The 21045-nt window shown below is 43.7% G+C and overlaps 1 protein-coding gene across 5 annotated transcripts in view; it reads left to right on the forward strand.

Moving 5' to 3' along the window:
* Positions 1–21045, forward strand: part of STAT1 (signal transducer and activator of transcription 1) — a 1320138-nt gene that overhangs the window by 133404 nt on the left and 1165689 nt on the right. For 4 of the 5 annotated variants that reach the window (XM_056535944.1, XM_056535945.1, XM_056535942.1 and 1 more), the window contains one exon: positions 16777–16875. The exons of the other annotated variant lie outside the window; for it this stretch is intronic. In XM_056535944.1, coding sequence (XP_056391919.1) covers positions 16777–16875 — 99 coding nt within the window. The remainder of the gene's footprint in view (positions 1–16776; positions 16876–21045) is intronic. 5 annotated transcript variants of the gene reach the window in all.

A 21045-nucleotide genomic window follows, 5' to 3' on the forward strand; every position in this document is an offset into this window, starting at 1 on the left:
AGTTCTAGTTTGAAAAGGGATGCCCTGGCTCACTCTCGGAAGCTTAGAGCACGCATTGCTAACTTAGAGGTTCTTTTACTGTTCTCTTCCTCTCTCTTGAACTTCAGGCGATTGGTGGCTGCCCAGGCCCAATTGGCTGAACTTGCTTTTCATAAAGTTGAGCATCAGTTGTTATATGCCAAGCAGAGATTTTATGAGAAGGGCAATAAGGCGCATACTATGTTGGTCAGGCGCCTGAGAGACTGTGCAGCTGCTCAATCCTATTCGGCCTTGAAGGACTCTTTGCGTGATCTTCATTATGATTCTGCTGATATTTCCCGTCTCTTTGTGTGTTATTACTCTGACCTTTACTCCATCCCTTCTCAGCTTCAGTCTAACCTGGTGGAGCGTGCTGTGGAACTTGACTTTTATCTCTCTCGATGCGGCTTGCCGAGGCTGATCGTGCGGGCTTGAATGCTCCTATCACCCCTGAGGAGCTTCAGGAGGTTCTCAAGTCTCTTCCTGCGGTTGCTATTTACCTTGCTAATTATTCTTTCAACGGTCTCCTACTGCTATTAAGTACCTATGTGTCTATCTTACCCCTTCCTATTTCTCTCTTTATTCTACTAATTTCCTCCCTCTTTTTTGTGAGTTCAGAGCCCTCATGGAGAAATGGCGATCGCAATATATTTAGTATATATCGACTCTCCCCGTTTTATTTGGGATGGGAAGTGCCATCGCCTCCTTATGTCAGTCATGATGGCCAGCAGGTCCATGGGGGGCCTGGCTGTCCCTGATGTGGCTAAACATTATTGGGCAGCCCATCTACGACACCTGGTGGCATGGTCTACTTACCATGTGTATAGTCGCTGGATGGAACTAGAAAAGTTATGGTTGGCCCCCATACATCCGAATACTCTTCTGTGGTGTATCCCTCGCCCTCGCCTTCTCTGCTAGGTCCCATGTCTTTTTCTAGGTATGTGTGGGGTTATTGCTGCATTAAATTTAGACTGTTCTCTCCTTTATCACCTATGCGGATTTTCCTATACCACCCTGATTTCCCCTCTGGTCTGTCCTCGGGTATGGTAAGGGAGTGGGGTTCCCTGGGTCTTTTGTTGGACAGATGTGGAGGTGGGTACCGGGGTAATAATTGGGGGTTAGCGCTGGCTGTTTTTAGGGCTAACGCTAAGCCAGACCTTAGTAATGGACTCTGTCTATACACGTGTGACCCCATGACCCCGATAAGGATGACACCACTAATCATCATCTGTACTGTACTGTGAGGTGGCAGTGTAATCACGGCAGTATGGGGAGGAGGGAGGTGGGTGAAGGAGCATGTTGCTCCGTTCTGCCCACCACACTTCTGTGATCTGGTGTGCAGGACGGAGCCCCATGCTGCCATCTCTCCCCTCAGTGTGTAAAAAGTGCCCCCTTTCTATGGCCCCTTGGCACAGAAAGCAATCGGGGACAGTTTAGATTAGGTAGGGACAGGTTAGGAGTAAAAAAAAAAAGATTTTTTTTAAGTGTACCATACTGTAGGTGTCCACGGGTCCAATGCACCTTTAGCTGCGTGACCCCGGCTGCATATGGGCCTAGTCAATAAACCCAGTGTCAGGCAATATTGGAGTGGGGACATCCTTTACCAGACCCCGCTCTTCAATATGGCCATGGCACGTCCTCGGTTCAAGGCCATTTGGAAATGTTTGCATTATGCTGATAATGCGGCATGTCCCCCCCCCCCGAACTGATGCCGCGTATAAAATCAGGCCGGTCATCAATCACTTCGGGGCCAAATTTTGTGAGGCCTATGTCGCTAGAAGGGAAGTCACTATTGATGAGTCTCTCATCAGCTTTAAGGGGAGACTCAGCTTCCGTCAATACATCCCAACCAAGCGAGCGAGATATGACGTGAAGATGTATAAACTTTGCGAGAGTACCTCAGGTTTTTGGTGTATGAGGGACGAGATTCCCGTCTGGAATCCCTAGAATGTCCCCCCCACTCTGGGTGTTAGCGGGGAAATCGTTTGGGGCCTTTTGCACCTATTGCTAGATAAAGGTTATCACGTTTAAGTATACTAGTATCCCTCTCTTCACATCCCTTGCCGCCAGAGCCACACTCACTTGTGGGACAGTCCGGAAGAATCAAAGAGGCCTTCCTTCCTATTCCCTCCAAATTCCTATCCCCCCAGGGTGAGTCCCATGCCATTACCCATGAAAACCTGTTGCTGGTCAGGTATAAGGACAAGAGGGATGTCCTTATGCTCACCACAATTCATGGGAACGGCAGCACCCCTGTCCGAGGTACCGTGGGACCGGTCCTCAAGCCTGATTGTATTCTGGACTACAATCGGTATAAGGGGGGAGTTTATCTTTCTGATCAAGTCCTCAAGCCATATAATTAGAGATGAGCGAACTTACAGTAAATTCGATTCGTCACGAACTTCCCGGCTCGGCAGTTGATGACTTTTCCTGCGTAAATTAGTTCAGCCTTCAGGTGCTCCGGTGGGCTGGAAAAGGTGGATACATTCCTAGGAAAGAGTCTCCTAGGACTGTATCCACCTTTTCCAGCCCACCGGAGCACCAGAAAGCTGAACTAATTTATGCAGGAAAAGTCATCAACTTCCGAGCCGAGAAGTTCGTGGCGAATCGAATTTACTGTAAGTTCGCTCATCTCTACATATAATGCCATGCGGAAAACACGGGTATGGTGCAAAAAAGTTGCGGTCTACATGGTACAGGTTGCCATGTATAACTCTTTTTTTACTGTCCCAGTACGCTAGTAACACAGGGACATACCTGCAGTTCCAAGAGGAAGTTCTAGAGGCCCTCATCTTTGGCCCCCGGCCAACACTTTCCAGGTGAGGTCCCCCACACTGGAAAGAAGGGACGGTCCCAGAAAAAATGCAGTGTGTGTCGCAAGAAGGGGATTCGGAAGGACACCACCACTCAATGCGACACTTGCCCTGATCATCCGGGCCTCTGCATTAAGGATTGCTTCAGGGAGTATCACATTTAATTCCCCAGAATTCGACTCCAATCTACCAGTCCAGAGTACATTGTCTTCCAAATTTAAAACCAACCCCCCCCCCCCCCAAAAAAAAAAATAAACCTCTTTCCCAATACCCCCAGTTTCTTTTTATTCTTTCCCCCCAAAAAAACGGGTCATGGGACACAGAGTCAACAGCATTGGGGGTTTGCAGTTGCCTCAAATGCGCAGCGCTCTCTCCCCACCTGAGCGGGGTGCACATTTGAGGTAACAGAATAGGGATGTCTGTAGCACTGAATGTGATTCACACACTTGGTTCAAGACCTCGATGTTCCCTTTAGTTCCTGGATAATATATTGCACTGATATTGACTGGATGTCCACACTCATCACATTCCCAGAATGATGATTCAGAGCATAGGGTTTGGGGCGGGCATCATTTTTACTTTCGACTATACTCTGGGTCATCATTCTGGGAAAATAATTGGCATCCCCACCCCCAATAGTACATTTCATCCATTCCTGGAAAATAAATTTAGGGAATACCCGTCTGTTCCAAATCTCCACTTCACATCTTCCCTAGGGAGTGTATGGTTTGTAATAGGCTCACTTTTGGTGTTCCTTTCTTGTATTTTTCTCTGAATGTATGTAACTGTTAGGTCCGTAAGAAACATCGGCCCCGAATGCAAAGTGTTCTCCCTCATGAGCTCTGTCGTATTTCCAGGTGACAATTCGGAGTCACATGTTAGTTGTCCAGGCGACAATTCGGAGTCACATGTTAGTTGTTCCCAGAAAGATGAAGCAGAGCATAGGTTGAAAATTGCAATTTTCCATTCCTGGAAAATAAATTTAGGAAACACCCATGCATTCAAAATGTCCTATTTACCCCTATACCCATTCCTCGGGGGGTGTACTTTCTGTAATGCTGTCACATGTAGACGTTTCTTTTTTCTATTTTCCTCTGAATGTATGTAACCATCAGCTACTGATATGCCATAGGCCACAAATGCAAACAGACCTCTATGACTTCTGAGCCTTGTTGTGCGCCCACCCAGCACGTTACCCCATATGTGGATGTATTTCCATAGTTAGGGGAAAAAGCCCTCCGAAATTTGTAACCCAATTTCTCCCATTACCCCTTGTTAAAATGTAAAAAAAATGGGTAACTCCAGCATTTTAGTGTAAAAATAAAAAATAATAATAATTTTTTCAATTCATGGTCCACTTTTCAAAAAAACCTGTGAGGTTAAAGTACTCACTGTACCCCTTTTTGCCTTCCTTGAGGGGTGTAGTTGCAAAATTGTGGTCACTTTTTTTTTTTAGATTTTATGTCAGAACCTCAACCATTGCGGTGCAAAGCACCACTTTAGGCCTCAAATCTCATCCGTGCTGTCTCACTCCTAAGCCCTGTTTTGCACCCGCATAGTGCTTTACTGCCTTATATGGGGTATTTTCTTATTCCGAAGAAATTGGGTTACAAATTTTGTTGAGCCTTTTTTCTCTTACAACTTATTAATTTTTGGTTAATACCAGCAATTCAGTGTTTAAATCAATTCTTTCACTTTTACGGCCCACTGTTCAAAAAACTTGAGGTGTAAGTACTCACTATAACCCTTGTTACGTTCTTTGAGGGATGTCGTTTCTAAAGTGGGGTCACATGTGTGGGGTTACTGCTGTTCTTGCGCAATGGGGGCTTTGTGCACGCACATGGCCCCCGACCTCAATTCCAACAAACTGTTCACTCCAAAAGTCCAATGGCGCTACTTCTATTCTCAGCATTGCAGTGCGACTGCAGAGCACTTTACATTCACATATGGGGTATTTTCTTTTTCAGGCGAAATTGCACTACAAATTTTGGGGGCCATTGAACCTATTACCCAATGTGAAAATGAAACATTTGGGGTAACACTATCAATATAGTGCAAGAAATCAAAATTTTCACTTTTACGGCCCACTGTTCAAAAAACCTGTGAGGTGTAAGTACTCACTGTATCCCTTGTTAGGTTCCTGGAGGGGTGTAGTTTCCAAAATAGTGTCAAATATGGGGGGTTTCTGCTGTTCTGGCACCATGGGAGGTTTGTAAATGCACATGGCCCCCGACTTCAATTTAAGCAAAATTCGCTCTCCAAAAGTCCAATGGCGCGCCTTCTGTTCTGAGACCTGTAGTTTACATTTGGGGTGTTTTCTTAATCGGGAGAAATTGGGCTTTAAATTTTGTGGTCCATTTTTTCTCCTATTACCCCTTGTGAAAAAGAAAAATTTGGGGTAACACCGTCATTTTAGGGTTAAAAATAAAAATTTTCATTTTGACGTCCAACTTCAACGCAAAGTCGTCAAACACCTTTGAGGTGTTGAGGCTCACTATACAACTTGTTACGTTCCTTGAGTGGTCTAGTTTCCAGAATAGTATGCCATGTGTGTTTTTTTTTTTTTTTTTTTTTTTTTGCTGTTCTGGCACCATGGGGGCTTCCTAAATGGAACATGGCCCCCAAAAAACCATGACAGCAAAATTTGTTTAAAAAAATCCCACAGTTGCTCTTTCCCTCTTGAAGCCATGTTGTGAGCCCACAGAGCACTTTATGTCAACATATGAGGTATTTCCATACTCAAGAGAAATTGGGCTACATATTTTGGGGGGCTTCAAGAATATGTTAGTGTAAAAAATGCTGATTTTTATTTTTCGCCTCCACTTTGCTGCTATTCTTGTGAAACACCTAAAGGTTAACAAACTTTCTGAATGTCATTATGAATACTTTGAGGGGTGTAGTTTCTATAATGGGGTCATTTATGGGGTATTTCTCACAGAAAGGCCTCTCAATTCCACTTCCAACTTAACTGGTCCCTGAAAAATTCAGATTTTTAAATTTTCGTGAAAATTGCTGCTATACTTTTGAAACCCTCAAATGTCTTCAAAAAATAAAAACATGTCAACTTTATGATGCCAACATAAAGTAGATCTATTGGGGGACATTTACTAATCTAGTCTATTCTGGGTATGCTTATAGACCAGCGTATGTGGTAGTCTCCTGTCTATTGTGCTCCTAATTTATCAAAGGTCCTACAGGTGCTTCACAGACTTTCGTTAAAGTGGGACGTGAAAATTAAAATTTAAATTTTTTTCACTAAAATGTTGGTGTTATCCCGAATTTCTCATTTTCACAAGGGGTTATAGGAGAAAATGTCCCCCAAAATATTTAACTTCTTTTCTCTCGAATAATGAAATACCTCATATGTGGATGTAAAGTGCTCTTTGGGTGCACTACAGGGCTCAGAAGGGAAGGAGCGACAATGGAAGAGTGAAATTTGCTGAAATGGTTTTTGGGGGGCATGTTGCATTTAGGAAGCCCCCATGGTGCCAGAACAGCAAAAAAAACAAAAAAATAAAACGACCCCCCTTAAGGAACGTAACGAGGGGTACAGTGAGTCTTAACAGCCCACAGGTTTTTGACAAATTTTAACTTTACTTTCATTTTAAAATTGGACGTGAAAATGAAAAATTTGATTATTTTTCAATTGAATGCTGATTTTACCCCGGGGCCATGTGCATTTACAAAGCCTCCATGGTGCCAATGCAGCTGATTACCCCCCCCCCCCCCCCCCACATGGGACCCCATTTTGGAAACTACACCCCTCACGGAATGTAATAAGGGGTGTATTGAGCATTTACACTCCACTGGTGTTTGACAGATCTTTGGAACAGTGGGTTGTGAAAAGGAAAAATTGCCACTGTTATGGCACCATGGGGGCTTTGCAAATGCATATGGCCTTCAATTCCAGACAAATTGGGCCTCATTTACAAAGAGTTTCGGGTTTTTACTAGTGGGAAAAGTTGTTTCAGACATGCAGGATTCCTCTCTATTCACTATTGGGAAAAGTCGGGAACATTTTCTGACCAGCTTTTTCTAGGTCGATATTTCCAGCCATTTACCCTCAGGATTTTCTGTGAATTCCATAGTAAATCGGTCAGGGTTGTGGAACCACGCCCATTTTTGGCCGACCACACCCCCTTTTACGACAGACCACGCCCCGTTTTCGGGTTTGTCGGATTTTTCAGACGCACACTGTCACACACTGGCGCAGACATGTCTCTGACATGTCTCAGACAAAATAACCAGACAAAAACTGGTGGGTTTCAGCTTAGTAAATGAGGCCCATTCTCTCTCCAAAAGCCCAATGGCGCTCCTTATATTCTGAGCATTTTAGTGCGCCTGCAGAGCACTTTACATCCACATATTGGGTATTTGCATACTTAGAAAAAATGGTGTTACAGATTTTGGGGGGCTTTTTTTCCTATTTTCCATTGTGAAAATGAAAAATTTAGGGTAACACCAGTATTTTAGTGAAATTTTTATTTTATTTTTTCATTTTCACATCCAAATTAACGAAAATTCGTCAAACACCTCTGGGGTGTCACTTTACCCCTTATTACGTTTCGTGAGGGGTGTAGTTTCCAAAATGTGGTCAAATGTGGGTATTTTTTTTTTTTTTTACGTTTATGTCAGAACCACTGTAAAATCAGCCACCCCTGTGCAGATCACCAATTTAGGCCTCAAATGTACATAGTGCGCTCTCACTTCTGAGCCCTGTTGTGTGCCCGCAGAGCACTTTACGTCCACATATGCCACATATGGGATGTTTCTGTACTCAGGAGAAATTGCCTTGCAAATTTTGGAGGTATTTTTTTTTACCTTTTACCTCTTGTGAAAATGAAAAGTATGGGGCAACACCAGCATGTTAGTGTCAAAAATTTTAGTTCTTACACTAACAGGCTGGTGTAGACTCCCAAAATTTGTAACGCAATTGCTCCCGAGTACGGAAATACCTCATATGTCGCCCTAAACTGTTGCGTTGAGAGAAGTGAGAGAGCGCCAAATTAGGGATTTGCATAGGGGTTGACCTGGATGCAAACGTTACAATTGCCTCTGCCTCTTCCCAAGTGATTCCCAAACAGGGTGCCTCCAGCTGTTGCTAAGCAGTCAGTGGCTATCCGGCAATACTGTGAGTTGTTTTGCAACAGCTGGAGGCTCCGTATTGTAAAAAATGCCGTACTAGACTTTTTTTTTATTTTTACTGGCGGGGCAGTTTAAGGGTTTGTATATGTAGTGTTTACCCTTTATTTTGTGTAGTGTAGTATTTTTAGGGTACATTCACACAGGCAGGATTTACGGCGTGTTTCCCTCTAGGAAAATTTGCCACAGCTCAAACTTGAAGCAGGAAACTCACTGTAAACCCCTGCCCGTGTGAATGTACACTGTGGGGGTGAAAACCTCCAGCTGTTGCAAAACTGCAACTCCCAGCATGCACTGACAGTCCGTGCATGTACTTTTGCAACAGCTGGAGGTACACTGTTTGGAAAACCTTGAGTTAGGTTCTGTTGTTAAGGATGCCCTAATTTTAGGCCTTAAACTGTGAGTGACTGCCGCTGTGCTATTTTGCCAAGTGTCGACACAAGCAAATTCACACCAGACAATGTTGGCATAAATTCCCTCCTCGGTACTGACTCCAGGGAGTTCTATTTATTATCCGGAAATCACATTAGTTTTTACAATCTGACAAAAAGGGGAGGGTAAAACTATGCATCAAATCATCGTGTTATATGCTGATTGGTCATTTGAGCATGGCGTAGCATAAGTCACTTATGCTGCAAGGTCTCTAGCATGATATTTTTCCATCCTTCCACAAAGCCCAATGTTTAGACTTCTTGTATCCACAGACTCCATCTCAAGGTTCTAGTCTTAATTACGGGCAAAGAGCAAGCTGAAATGCTTTGAATTAAGGAAAACAAAGTTCTTCTGCAATATGTAGCAATAGCATATAGGATTTAATAAAGGCATATGAGTATAGATATAGCGATCAATATATCAGAATATTATAGACCCAACACTGTTACCGAACACAGTATTTTCCAACCAGTGGTGTGCCTCCAGCTGTTAAAAAACGACAACTCCCAGCATGGCCTGTAAAAGAGAAAAAGGAGAGACCGGAGGGAGGCGCCTCGTGTGATACCGTATGGGTAAGCAACATGAAAAATTGGGGGTCGGTTAAGACACACCCCTAGGTAGTGGCTGCTCACCTGAGAGCAAGTAAAAACTTGCGTGTCAACCCACAATGGGGTTTCCAGAAGTAGCAAAGATGGTAGGACTGCTGCCAAGCCGGAGGTCACAGGGGAGGAAAGACAACCAATCCTGATGAAACTTTAGGCAGGTAGAACAACAAGACCCCAATAGGCGCTGCAGATTCCCACGAAGTAAACCAGACCAGAGATGTAGTGGTAATAGTACAAAACACTGGAAGGTTTATTGTAGTAAAAACAATAAAATACAGATTACGCGTTTCGGGGGAGCCACCCCCTTCTTCAGATCCCAGCATGTGGCACTGATTGCCAAAGGGCATGGTGGGAGTTGTAGTTATGCAACAGCTGGAGGTGCGCAACTACAACTCCCAGCATGCCCAGGCAGCCGTTTGCTGTTCATGCATGCTTGGAGTTGTAGTTATGCAAGATTTGGAGGACCACAGTTTAGAGATCACAGAACAGTAATCTCCAAACTGTGGCAAAACTACAAATCCCAACATGCCCAAACAGCCCACCGTGTAGGCAAATTTATCAACTCCCTGTGATAGTATGATAAATATGTCACACATATGCAAAACCAAAGCAAAAAAAAAAAAAATTATTACAGAACTTGCTTGCCAAAGCAATGATTATAAATGTCCTTCTATGAGTTTGAAATAAAAAAGCACAAACGGATGCGCTCCATAGTGTAACACCAAAGGTGAGTTGGTAACGCGAAGTGTGAATTGCGCTTACCACATGAAGTTGTACTCCAACCAAGTACAACAATGGAACAGGGCGTATCATCAAAGGGTCTCTGCAGCTTCGTCCCGCTGAAATAAAATCACGATAAAAACAAGCAATCTCCAGGTAGCAGAGCGGGATCAATGGAAGCGCTGAGACCAGATAAGAAGTTAAAAGGATTTATTTCCCATAATGCAATGCGTTTCACGGTCACCCGCTTCCTCATGCCTGAGGAAGCGGGTGACCGTGAAACGCGGTACATTATGGGAAATCCTTTTAACTGTGTAACTGTGTAACTGGCAGTGTAACTGATTCCAGTGCAGCTGAAAACCTTTCTTCACTCTGCTGATGTATTTTCCTTAGTACAGTAATGAGCAGATAGGAAGTAAGGGGGGGGGGGGGGGGGGGAGAAGCAGCCTTGTAAGTACAGAATAAAGCAAAGCATATGTCTTTGATGGGACAGATAACAGTTTCCCATATTAACTTGTACTATTGATTTATGCAGCTGTTTAAAATGACTATAAAAGACGGTTGGGGGGCTCGCACTATAATCAGTATATATTCTGAGGTTTCTGTGTTCCATGTAACCCTACGTGTCAAGGTATACAGTGTGTTTGTGTCAAGAATGATGTGAAAGAATATATATGTAAAATTAGAATAGACCAGTTGTATAGATAGTAATTAAAATAGCATTTATTTTATAAAACTGTTTACGCGGAACAGTCCAAGCAGGGCCATTGCTGTGGACTATCCAAATATGCAATATAGATATACAATATTAATAAAATGCAATAGAAAATAAATAATAGAATAAAATAAATTAGTCCATATGACAGCCACCTATTATTATGCTTGCAATATAGTGTTTTGCATCCAATTTTTGCTGTATCGCTACAGTTAGTAATAGTGTCAAAACTTCTGTCAGTGATTGTGTTTGAAATCACAGTTACACTTTAACTTCTTAAAGGGGTTATCCAGGAAAAAACTTTTTTTTTTATATATATCAACTGGCTCCAGAAAGTTAAACAGATTTGTAAATTACTTCTATTAAAAAATCTTAATCCTTTCAGTACTTATGACCTTCTGAAGTTTAGGTTGTTCTTTTCTGTCTAAGTAATCTCTGTTGACACATGTCTCGGGAACCGCCCAGTTTAGTTTAGAAGAGGTTTGCTATGGGAATTTGCTTCTAAACTGGGCGTTTCCCGAGACACGTGTCATCAGAGATTACTTAGACAGAAAAGAACAACCTTAACTTCAGAAGCTCATAAGTACTGAAAGGATTAAGATTTTTTAATAGAAGTAATTTACAAATCTGTTTAACTTTCTGGAACCAGTTGATATATATAAAAAAAAGTTTTTTCCTGGAATACCCCTTTAAGGTCATAGCCCATTTTGACCTCAAGGACACAGGAAATTTTCAATTTGCAACTTTTTTTTTTTTTTTTTTTTTTTATGCAGTGCACTATATAGAAGAATTACATGTTCTCTTTATTCTGTTGGTCAGTTCAATTAACCCCTTAAGGACCAAGGACGTACGCATACATCTAAGCTCACTGGTATTTAAGGATGTCAGTGGGAATTTCGTTCCCTGCCGGGCGGGGACCGGTCCGGAGCGACTGCTGATATCGATCAGCAGGCACCCCATGCAAATGGGCAGGGGAGTCTTAAGAACAACCCCCCCCATGTCGGTGAATTCATACTGGCGATTTGCGCAATTCCGGGTCATACAGGTCTATGGTGACCCGGAAAGGGATAAGAGTGAGGTGGCAGGGGTGCCACCCCTCCTATCCCTGCTATTGGTCGTCTATAAGCACGGGGGTAGTGGGGTTAACTTTCGGTTTCCCCGTTCTGCCCACCCACAATAGGCCGGGCAGAACAGGGAAACCGAAGGTGACCGGCGCCGGAGGTCCACTTATCCATCGGCGGCGGCAACTATCCGCGGTGGGGATCGGTGGCAGCAGAGGACGACGATGCGGCTCCCTGGATCCTGAAGCAGGTGAGTAGCCTAGCAACATCTGAAGGGCTACAGATTGAGACCACTATACAGTGGTCTCTAAACTGTAGCCCTCCAGATGTTGCAAAACTACAACTCCCAGCATGCCTAGACAGCTGTTTGCAACAGCTGGAGGGCTGCAGTTTGGATATCACTGTGCATTGGTCTCTAAACTGTGGCCCTCTAGATCTTGCAAAACTACAACTCCTAGCATGCCCACACAGCAGTTTGCTGTCTGGGCATGCTGGGATTTGTAGTTTTGCAACATCTGGAGGGCCACATTTGGAGATCACTGTGCAGTGGTCTCTAAACTAGGGATCGACCGATTACCGGTGCGGTGGGGGCGGGGCAGGGGGCGGGACATTATTGGATTATCGGCAAGGTAATTTCCGATACCGATAACGTCAAAAATCGTGAATATCGGTCGATCCCTAGTTTAGAGACCACCACCCCCACCGCACCGCACGCCGTCCCCCCACCGCACGCCGCCCCCATTGCCTCCCCTATCCCTGGTTTTATAATTACCTGTTCCCGGGTCTGGGGCCCGCGCTACTTCTGGCTCCTGCTGCGTCGTGCGTTATGCTGTGGGCTGCGCAGCGCAGTGACGTCCTCAACGTCACGTCAGTGTGCACAGTGACAGCTCAGGACGGGAGCCAGAAGTAACGCGGACCCCGGACCCCGGGAACAGGTAATTATAAAACCGGGGATAGGGGAGGCAATGGGTCAGCGGCGGTGGGGGCGGTGCGGGGGTAGGGGGGGGATGGCTGGGGGGCAGCGGCAGTGCGGGGGTAGAGGGGGATGGCTGGGGGGATGCGGCGGTGGGGGCGGTGTGCGGTGCGGGGTCTTCAATGCGACGTCACTTGTCATTGCGTAGCGCAGGGCATAGCAACAACGCAGGAGACGCGACACCGGAGCCAGAAGCAGTGCGGACCCGACCCCGGCAACAGGTAATTATAAAACCGGGGATGGGGGAAGCAATGGGGCAGCAGCGCCGATAGCCAGGGGGAGAGAAGCGGCTGCAGCAGGGCTCTAGACCCCAGGAAAGGCAGGGGGAGAGACGCGGGCAGCGACGGCCTCTCTCCCCTGCCTTTCCTGGAGGCTTCTGCGGGGGCAGAAAGACCGGGGATGGGGGAGGCAATGGCAGTGGCGCCGGCAGTCTCTGGACCCTAGGATAGGCAGGGGCAGAGAATCGGGCAGCGACGGCAGGTCTCTGGACCTGCAAAAGCCACTGCAGTTCATTGATTTAAAGCGCCCGCTTTAAATCATTGAACTGCAGCGGCTTATCGGCGTATAACATGCAGATAGACTTTAGGCTAAAAATTTTAGCCAAAAAAATGCGTGTTATATGCCGATAAATACGGTAATTTGTCCGGAATTGAAGGCCACGTGTGTTTACAAAGCCCCCTTAGTGCCAAAACAATGGACCCCCCCCCCACATGTGACCCCATTTTGGAAACTACACCCCTCATGTAATGTAATAAGGTGTGCAGTGAGCATTTACGCCCCACATGAAAAACGTAATTTTTCATTTGCTCAGCCCACTGTTCCAAAGATCTGTCAAACGCCAGTGGGGTGTAAATGCTCAATGCATCCCTTATTAGATTCTGTGAGGGGTGTAGTTTCCAAAATGGGGTCACATGTGGGGTGTCCACTCTGCTGGCACCACGGGGGGCTGTGTAAACACACATGGACCCTGACTTCCATTCCAAACAAATTCTCTTTCCAAAAGCTCAGTGGCGATCCTCCTCTTCTGAGCATTGTAGTGCACCAGCAGAGCACTTGACGTCCACACATGGGGTATTTCCATACTCAGAAGAAATGGGGTTACAAATTTTGGGGTAATTTTCTCCTATTACCCCTTGTAAAAATGTAAAATTTGGGGAAAAAACAGCATTTTAGTGAAAAAAAATTCTTTTTTCTTTTACACATCCAACTTTAACAAAAAGTTGTCAAACACCTGTGAGGTGTTAAGGCTCCCTGTACCCCTTGTTATGTTCCTTGAGGGGTGTAGTTTCCAAAATAGTATGCCATGTGTTTTTTTTTTTGCTGTTCTGGCACCATAGGGGCTTCCTAAATGCGACATGGCCCCCCCAAAACCATTTCAGCTAAATTTGACCATTGTAGTTCGCCCGCAGAGCATTGTACGTCCTAACATGGGGTGTTTCAATTCTCAGAAGAGATGGGGTTACAAATTTTGGGGGGCATTTTCTCCCATTATCCTTTGTAAAAATGGTAAATTTGGGAAAAAAAACTGCACTTTAGTGAAAACATTTTTTTTTCATTTACGCATCCGACTTTAACGAAAAGTCGTCAAACACCTGTGGACCCCTTGTTATGTGCTTTTAGGGGTATGGTTTACAAAATTGTATGCCATGTTGGAGGTTTTCTGCTGTTCTGGACCATAGGGGCTTCGTAAATGTGACATGCCCCCCAAAAACCATTTCAGAAAAACTCACTCTCCAAAATTCCATTGTCGCTCCTTCCCTTCTGAGCCCTCTACTGCGCCCGCCGAACACTTGACATACACATATGAGGTATTTCCTTACTTAAGAGAAATTGGGTTACATATTTTTAGAGGATTTTTCTCCTTTTACCCCTTGTAAAAATTAAAAAATTTTGTCTAAAAGAACATGCGAGTGTAAAAAATGAAGATTTTGAATTTTCTCCTTCACTTTGCTGCTGTTCCTGTGAAACACCTAAAGTATTATCACACTTACTGAATGTCATTTTGAATACTTTGAAGGGTGCAGTTTTTATAATGTTTTTTTGGGGGGTATTTCTAATATGAAGACCCTTCAAATCCACTTCAAACCTGAACTGGTCCATGAAAAATTCAGATTTTGAAAATTTTGTGAAAAATTGGAAAATTGATGCTGAACTTTGAAGCTCTTTGATGTCTTCCAAAAGTAAAAACATGGCAAATTTATGATGCACACATAAAATGTAATTTATTTGGAATGTCTATTTTCCTTACAAGCAGAGAGCTTCAAAGTTAGAAAAATACAAAATTTTCATAAAATTTTGGAATTTTCCCCCAAGAAATGATCGACAAAAAAGTATCGACAAAAATTTACCACTAACATAAAGTAGAATATGTCATGAAAAAAACTCTCTCGGAATCAGAATGAAAGGTAAGAGCATCCCAGAGTTACTAATGCTTAAAGTGACAGTGGTCATATGTGCAAGAAACTCTCTGGTCCTACAGTGAAAATTGGCCTGGTCCTTAAGGAGTTTAAACAATACCCAATTTATATAGCTTTTTAATCGAACTTTTTTGATTACAAAATCACTATTACTAAAATTGTCCTTTTCTGACCCATGTACCTTTTTTATTTTATGTATATAGGAATGTATGAGGGATAATTTTTTGTGCTGTGATCTGTAGTTTTTATTTTTTATTTTGATGGAACTTTTTGATCTAATTTAGGGGACTTTTACATGCAATTGTCAGTTTGCATTCACTGTTCAATGCTTTGCTTTTGCATAGCATTGAATAGTGAGATCGGCGATCCATTGATTCAGCTTGGCTCTCCCGGAGTCAGGTAAGCGGACCCTCCACTGCCATTTTACCTTATCTGACCCTCGCGATCACACCACAGGGTCCAAAAAGGGCCTTCGGTTATTCAGAATGGATGATTTTACACTTTAGACGCCATGATCTGCCGGGTTAATGATGGACAGCGGTGGGATCGCCGATGCCCATCATTTGCAGTAAATATCTGAGTAATCATAGTAGCCAACAATTTCCTCTATGAAGTTGCTTAACCCTGCAGGGTGTACAAGTATGCCATAGTGTGTTAATGCACAGGCAGCAAGGACATTGTACTCCTGCTAAATAATGAAATAAGTACTGAAAAGTGGTCTCTGCTAAAAAAAAATTGTGTGACTATTTTGTATAAGGGGCGGTCCCAAGCTCCCCATGCATGGTGATATCTGGACAGCATCTTACTATTAACGCCTCCTACGCTGTGCACAGGGGAGGAGGTGTTGATAGAAAGATGCCTGCCAGATTTCACCGTGCACAGGGAAGCTTGGGAACACCCCCATGCACCAAGCAGGTCGTTTGCATGTACAGAAGAACCAGGATTGCAGCAGGACTGAGACCCCAGCATAGACTTGTATCAGTGTCTTCAGTGTCACACGCACAACAAACCTGTACAACAGGTCAGTGCAATTAATACTGGTGACAGATGTCCTTTAACATAAAGCTATTGGTTTTCTTCTAAAGAAATGTTCCCTTAACATGTCCTAAACGCTTCATCAGTAATTACTTTTTGTTTTATTTATTTCTTGTTCCCATGCTGCTCAACTTTGGAGGTCTTCTGCATACCAGTACACAGTATTGAATTGTTATGTTATACCCACTGTAATTAAAGGGGTATTCCGGGCAAAAACATCTTATCCCCTATCCAAAGCAGCCCGCATTCTATGCGTAGCTAAGTCTGCAGTTTCGGAAACCGCTGGGCTTCCAAGACGGGGACGTGACGTGACATCACGCCACGCCCCCTCCATTCATATCTATGGTAAGGGGCATAACGGCCGCAATGCCTTGAGGGGGCGTGGTGTGATGTCACGTCCCCGTCTCAGAAAGCCCGGCAGTTTCCGAAACTGCAGGCGCAGCTACGCATAGAATTCGGGCTGCTGCAGGGAGGCCGGGCCCCCCGCAATCAGACATCTTATTCCCTATACTTTCCATAGGGGATACGATGTTTTTGCCTGAAATACCCCTTTAAGGGTTAATCCTATTAAGCCATACATTAGAGTTAAAGGGGGTATCCAATATTAGAGAAACATAGCTGCTTTCTCCCCTAAAGACACCTCTCCTGCCCTTAGGTTGTGTGTGGTATTACAACTTCGCTTAATTCACTTCAATGGAATTGATCACACACCGTACCACACACAAACTTAGGACAAGAGTGGCGCTATTTCTGGAAGAACGCAGCTACGTTTTTCTAATCTTGCATAACCTCTTAAAGTTAGTGGATTTTGTTCAGTTAATTGTTTTTTTTATTTTATCTTGTAGAATATATTTCAAGAGGATCCTGTGCAAATGGCATTGACAATTTACAGCTGCTTAAGAGAAGAAAGTAAAATTTTGGAAAATGCTCGGCTATATACAAAGGTATTTTAATTATGCAACTGTAAAATAAGGAATGCACATCTAAAATTAATTAATTTGCCCAGGCTCCCATCGGGGATACACCTTAAGGGGGCATACCCCGAGTGAGAATGATGAAATATGTAAGAATAAGGGAGGGAGAAGGGTGGGACAACGTGATGTCTGAACATGCCCCCTGACCTGTACATCGAGTTATTAATAGCAGCAAGCCCCTCCCGTATATGCAGGTTGTATCCAACCTTAATACTTGTGGATTCAATAGAGAGTGAAATGTAAACCTATCAAACCTGTCACTAGAGGTGTGCCTGGGTCGCCTTCTGGAGTACACCTTAAAGGGGTTATCCACCATAAGGTGATTTAAGGTCTTACCTGCCAGACAGTAATGGACATGCTTAGGGAGGATCCATGCTTGTCTTGGAGCTAAATGGCTAGGTTATAAGTCAACCATAACGCTTTGGCTATTTTTTTGTGAAATGGCTTTTTCCTGTGATTCCCATGATTCCTTGTTTGTACTGTAAGTGTGAGGTTCCTTTTCTACCTCCCACACATCAGCCATCCCATTAAATCACACCTGTGTCCCCTTCCATGAAGTAGACCAGTGTTAACTAACCAGGGTACCTCCAGCAAAACTACAATTCCTTGTAGAATGGCCCCAATACTAGAAAGTGACCCAAGATAAACTCTGGACCCATCCCCAAACCTAACCAAGTACATTGATAAATAGATAATGGGAAGATATAAGCTGCTTGAGATTAAAGATGCAGAGGAAACAACCAACCCGCCGAGCGTTCTCACTGAAAAGTACCATGGCGCAGTTTATGCTGGCCTGACCCCACCTGGTAGTATACATCGAATAGGGAGCCCCCTTTGTATGACAATTACGAATGAACTTAAGCATGATTGCTGACCCAGGATCCGAATACCCCCTTTTAACTGTAACAAATTTGCATGCCAATATACAGCAGAGATCAAAAGTTTGGGCACCCCAGGTAAAAAAATTTATTAACCCCTTAAGGACCGAGCCCTTTTTCACCTTAAGGACCAGAGCGTTTTTTGCAAATCTGACCACTGTCACTTTAAACATTAATAACTCTGGAATGCTTTTAGTTATCATTCTGATTCCGAGATAGTTTTTTCGTGACATATTCTACTTTAACTTAGTGGTAAAATTATATGGTAACTTGCATCCTTTCTTGGTGAAAAATCCCAAAATTTGATGAAAAAAATGAAAATTTTGCATTTTTCTAACTTTGAAGCTCTCTGCTTGTAAGGAAAATGGATATTCAAGATAATTTTTTGGGGGGGTTCACATATACAATATGTCTACTTTATGTTTGCATCATAAAATTTATGAGTTTTTACTTTTGGAAGACACCAGAGGGCTTCAAAGTTCATCAGCAATTTTGAAATTTTTCAAAAAATTTTCAAACTCACTATTGTTCAGGGACCAGTTCAGTTTTGAAGTGGATTTGAAGGGTCTTCATATTAGAAATACCCCATAAAAGACCCCATTATAAAAACTGCACCCCCCAAAGTATTCAAAATGACATTCAGTAAGTGTATTAACCCTTTAGGTGTTTCACAGGAATAGCAGCAAAGTGAAGGAGAAAATTCAAAATCTTCATTTTTTACACTCGCATGTTCTTGTAGACCCAATTTTTGAATTTTTGCAAGAGGTAAAAAGGAGAAAATTTTTACTTGTATTTTAAACCCAATTTCTCTCGAGTAAGCACATTTCTCATATGTCTATGTTAATTGTTCAGTGGGCGCAGTAGAGGGCTCAGAAGGGAACGAGCGACAAATGGTTTTTGGGGGGCATGTCACCTTTAGGAAGCCCCTATGGTGCCAGGACAGCAAAAAAAACACATGGCATACCATTTTGGAAACTAGACCCCTCAGGGAACCTAACAAGGGGTAAAGTGAACCTTAATACCCTACAGGTGATTCACGAGTTTTGCATATGTAAAAACATTTTTTTAATTTTTACCTAAAATGCTTGGTTTCCCAAAAATTTTACATTTTTAAAAAGGGTAATAGCAGAAAATACCCCCCAAAATTTGAAACCCAATTTCTCCCGATTCAGAAAACACCCCATATGGGGGTGAAAATTGCTCTGCTGGCGCACTATAGGTCTCAGAAGAGAAGGAGTCACATTTGGCTTTTTGAAAGCAAATTTTGCTCTGGGGCATGCCGCATTTAGGAAGCCCCTATGGTGCCAGAACAGCAAAAAAAAAACACATGGCATACCATTTTGGAAACTAGACCCCTCAGGGAACGTAACAAGGGGTAAAGTGAACCTTAATACCCTACAGGTGTTTCACGACTTTTGCATATGTAAAAACATTTTTTTATTTTTACCTAAAATGCTTGGTTTCCCAAAAATTTTACATTTTTAAAAAGGGTAATAGCAGAAAATACCCCCCAAAATTTGAAACCAAATTTCTCCCGATTCAGAAAACACCCCATATGGGGGTGAAAATTGCTCTGCTGGCGCACTATAGGTCTCAGAAGAGAAGGAGTCACATTTGGCTTTTTGAAAGCAAATTTTGCTCTGGGGCATGCCGCATTTAGGAAGCCCCTATGGTGCCAGAACAGCAAAAAAAAAAACACATGGCATACCATTTTGGAAACTAGACCCCTCAGGGAACGTAACAAGGGGTAAAGTGAACCTTTATACCCCACAGGTGTTTCATGACTTTTGTATATGGAAAAAATATATATTTTTTTACCTAAAATGCTTGTTTTCCCAAAAATTTAACATTTTTAAAAAGGGTAATAGCAGAAAATACCCCCCAAAATTTGTAACACAATTTCTCCCGAGTACGGCGATACCCCATATGTGGCCCTAAACTGTTGCCTTGAAATACGACAGGGCTCCAAAGTGAGAGCGCCATGCGCATTTGAGGCCTAAATTAGGGACTTGCATAGGGGTGGACATAGGGGTATTCTACGCCAGTGATTCCCAAACAGGGTGCCTCCAGCTGTTGTAAAACTCCCAGCATGCCTAGACAGTCAGTGGCTATCTGGCAATACTGGGAGTAGTTGTTTTGCAACTGCTGGATGCTCCGTTCTGGAAACAGTGGCGTACCAGACGTTTTTCATTTTTATTGGGGAGGGGAGGGGGGCTGTGTAGGGGTGTGTGTATATGTAGTGTTTTCTACTTTTTATTTTATTTTGTGTTAGTGTTGTGTAGTGTTTTTAGGGTACAGTCACATGGGCGGGGGTTCACAGTAGTTTCTCGCTGGCAGCTTGAGCTGCGGCAGAAAATTTGCCGCAGCTCAAACTTGCAGCCGGATACTTACTGTAAACCTTCGCCCATGTGAGTATACCCTGTACGTTCACATTGGAGGGGGGGGGACATCCAGCTGTTGCAAAACTACAACTCCCAGCATGTACGGTCTATCAGTGCATGCTGGGAGTTGTAGTTTTGCAACCGCTGGAGGCTCAGTTTTGGAAACAGTGACGTACCAGACGTTTTTCATTTTTATTGGGGAGGGGAGGGGGGCTGTGTAGGGGTATGTGCATATGTAGTGTTTTTTACTTTTTATTTTGTGTTAGTGTAGTGTAGTGTTTTTAGGGTACAGTCGCACGGGCGGGGGTTCACAGTAGTTTCTCGCTGGCAGTTTGAGCTGTGGCAGAAAATTTGCCGCAGCTCAAACTTGCAGCCGGATACTTACTGTAATCCTCCGCCCATGTGAGTGTACCCTGTACGTTCATATTGGGGGGGGGCCCCTGCTGGCAATGGCTGTCTCTGACGGCCCCGATCAGCCAGTAATTCCGAGTCATCAGCGATCTGCGACAATCGCCGACATGGGGGGACATAATGACCCCCATGGGCGATATGCCGGGATGCCTACTGAACGATTTCAGCAGGCATCCGGCCCCGGCTCCCCTCCGGCTAGCGGCGGGGGCCGGAAATGCTCAGGGCGTATCCATACGCCCTAGGTCCTTAAGGACTTGGAAACGGGGGCGTATGGATACGCCCTATGTCCTTAAGGGGTTAATATACATAAAGAAGCCAAGGAAAGATGAAAAAATCTCCAAAAGGGATCAAATTACAGATTAGACATTCTTATAATATGTCAATAAAAGTTAGATTTTATTTCCATCATTTACACTTTCAAAATAATTGAAAACAAAAAAATGGCATCTGCAAAAGTTTGGGCACCCTGC

Source organism: Hyla sarda, chromosome 8, assembly GCF_029499605.1.
Source record: "Hyla sarda isolate aHylSar1 chromosome 8, aHylSar1.hap1, whole genome shotgun sequence".
Taxonomy (NCBI): Eukaryota; Metazoa; Chordata; class Amphibia; order Anura; family Hylidae; genus Hyla; species Hyla sarda.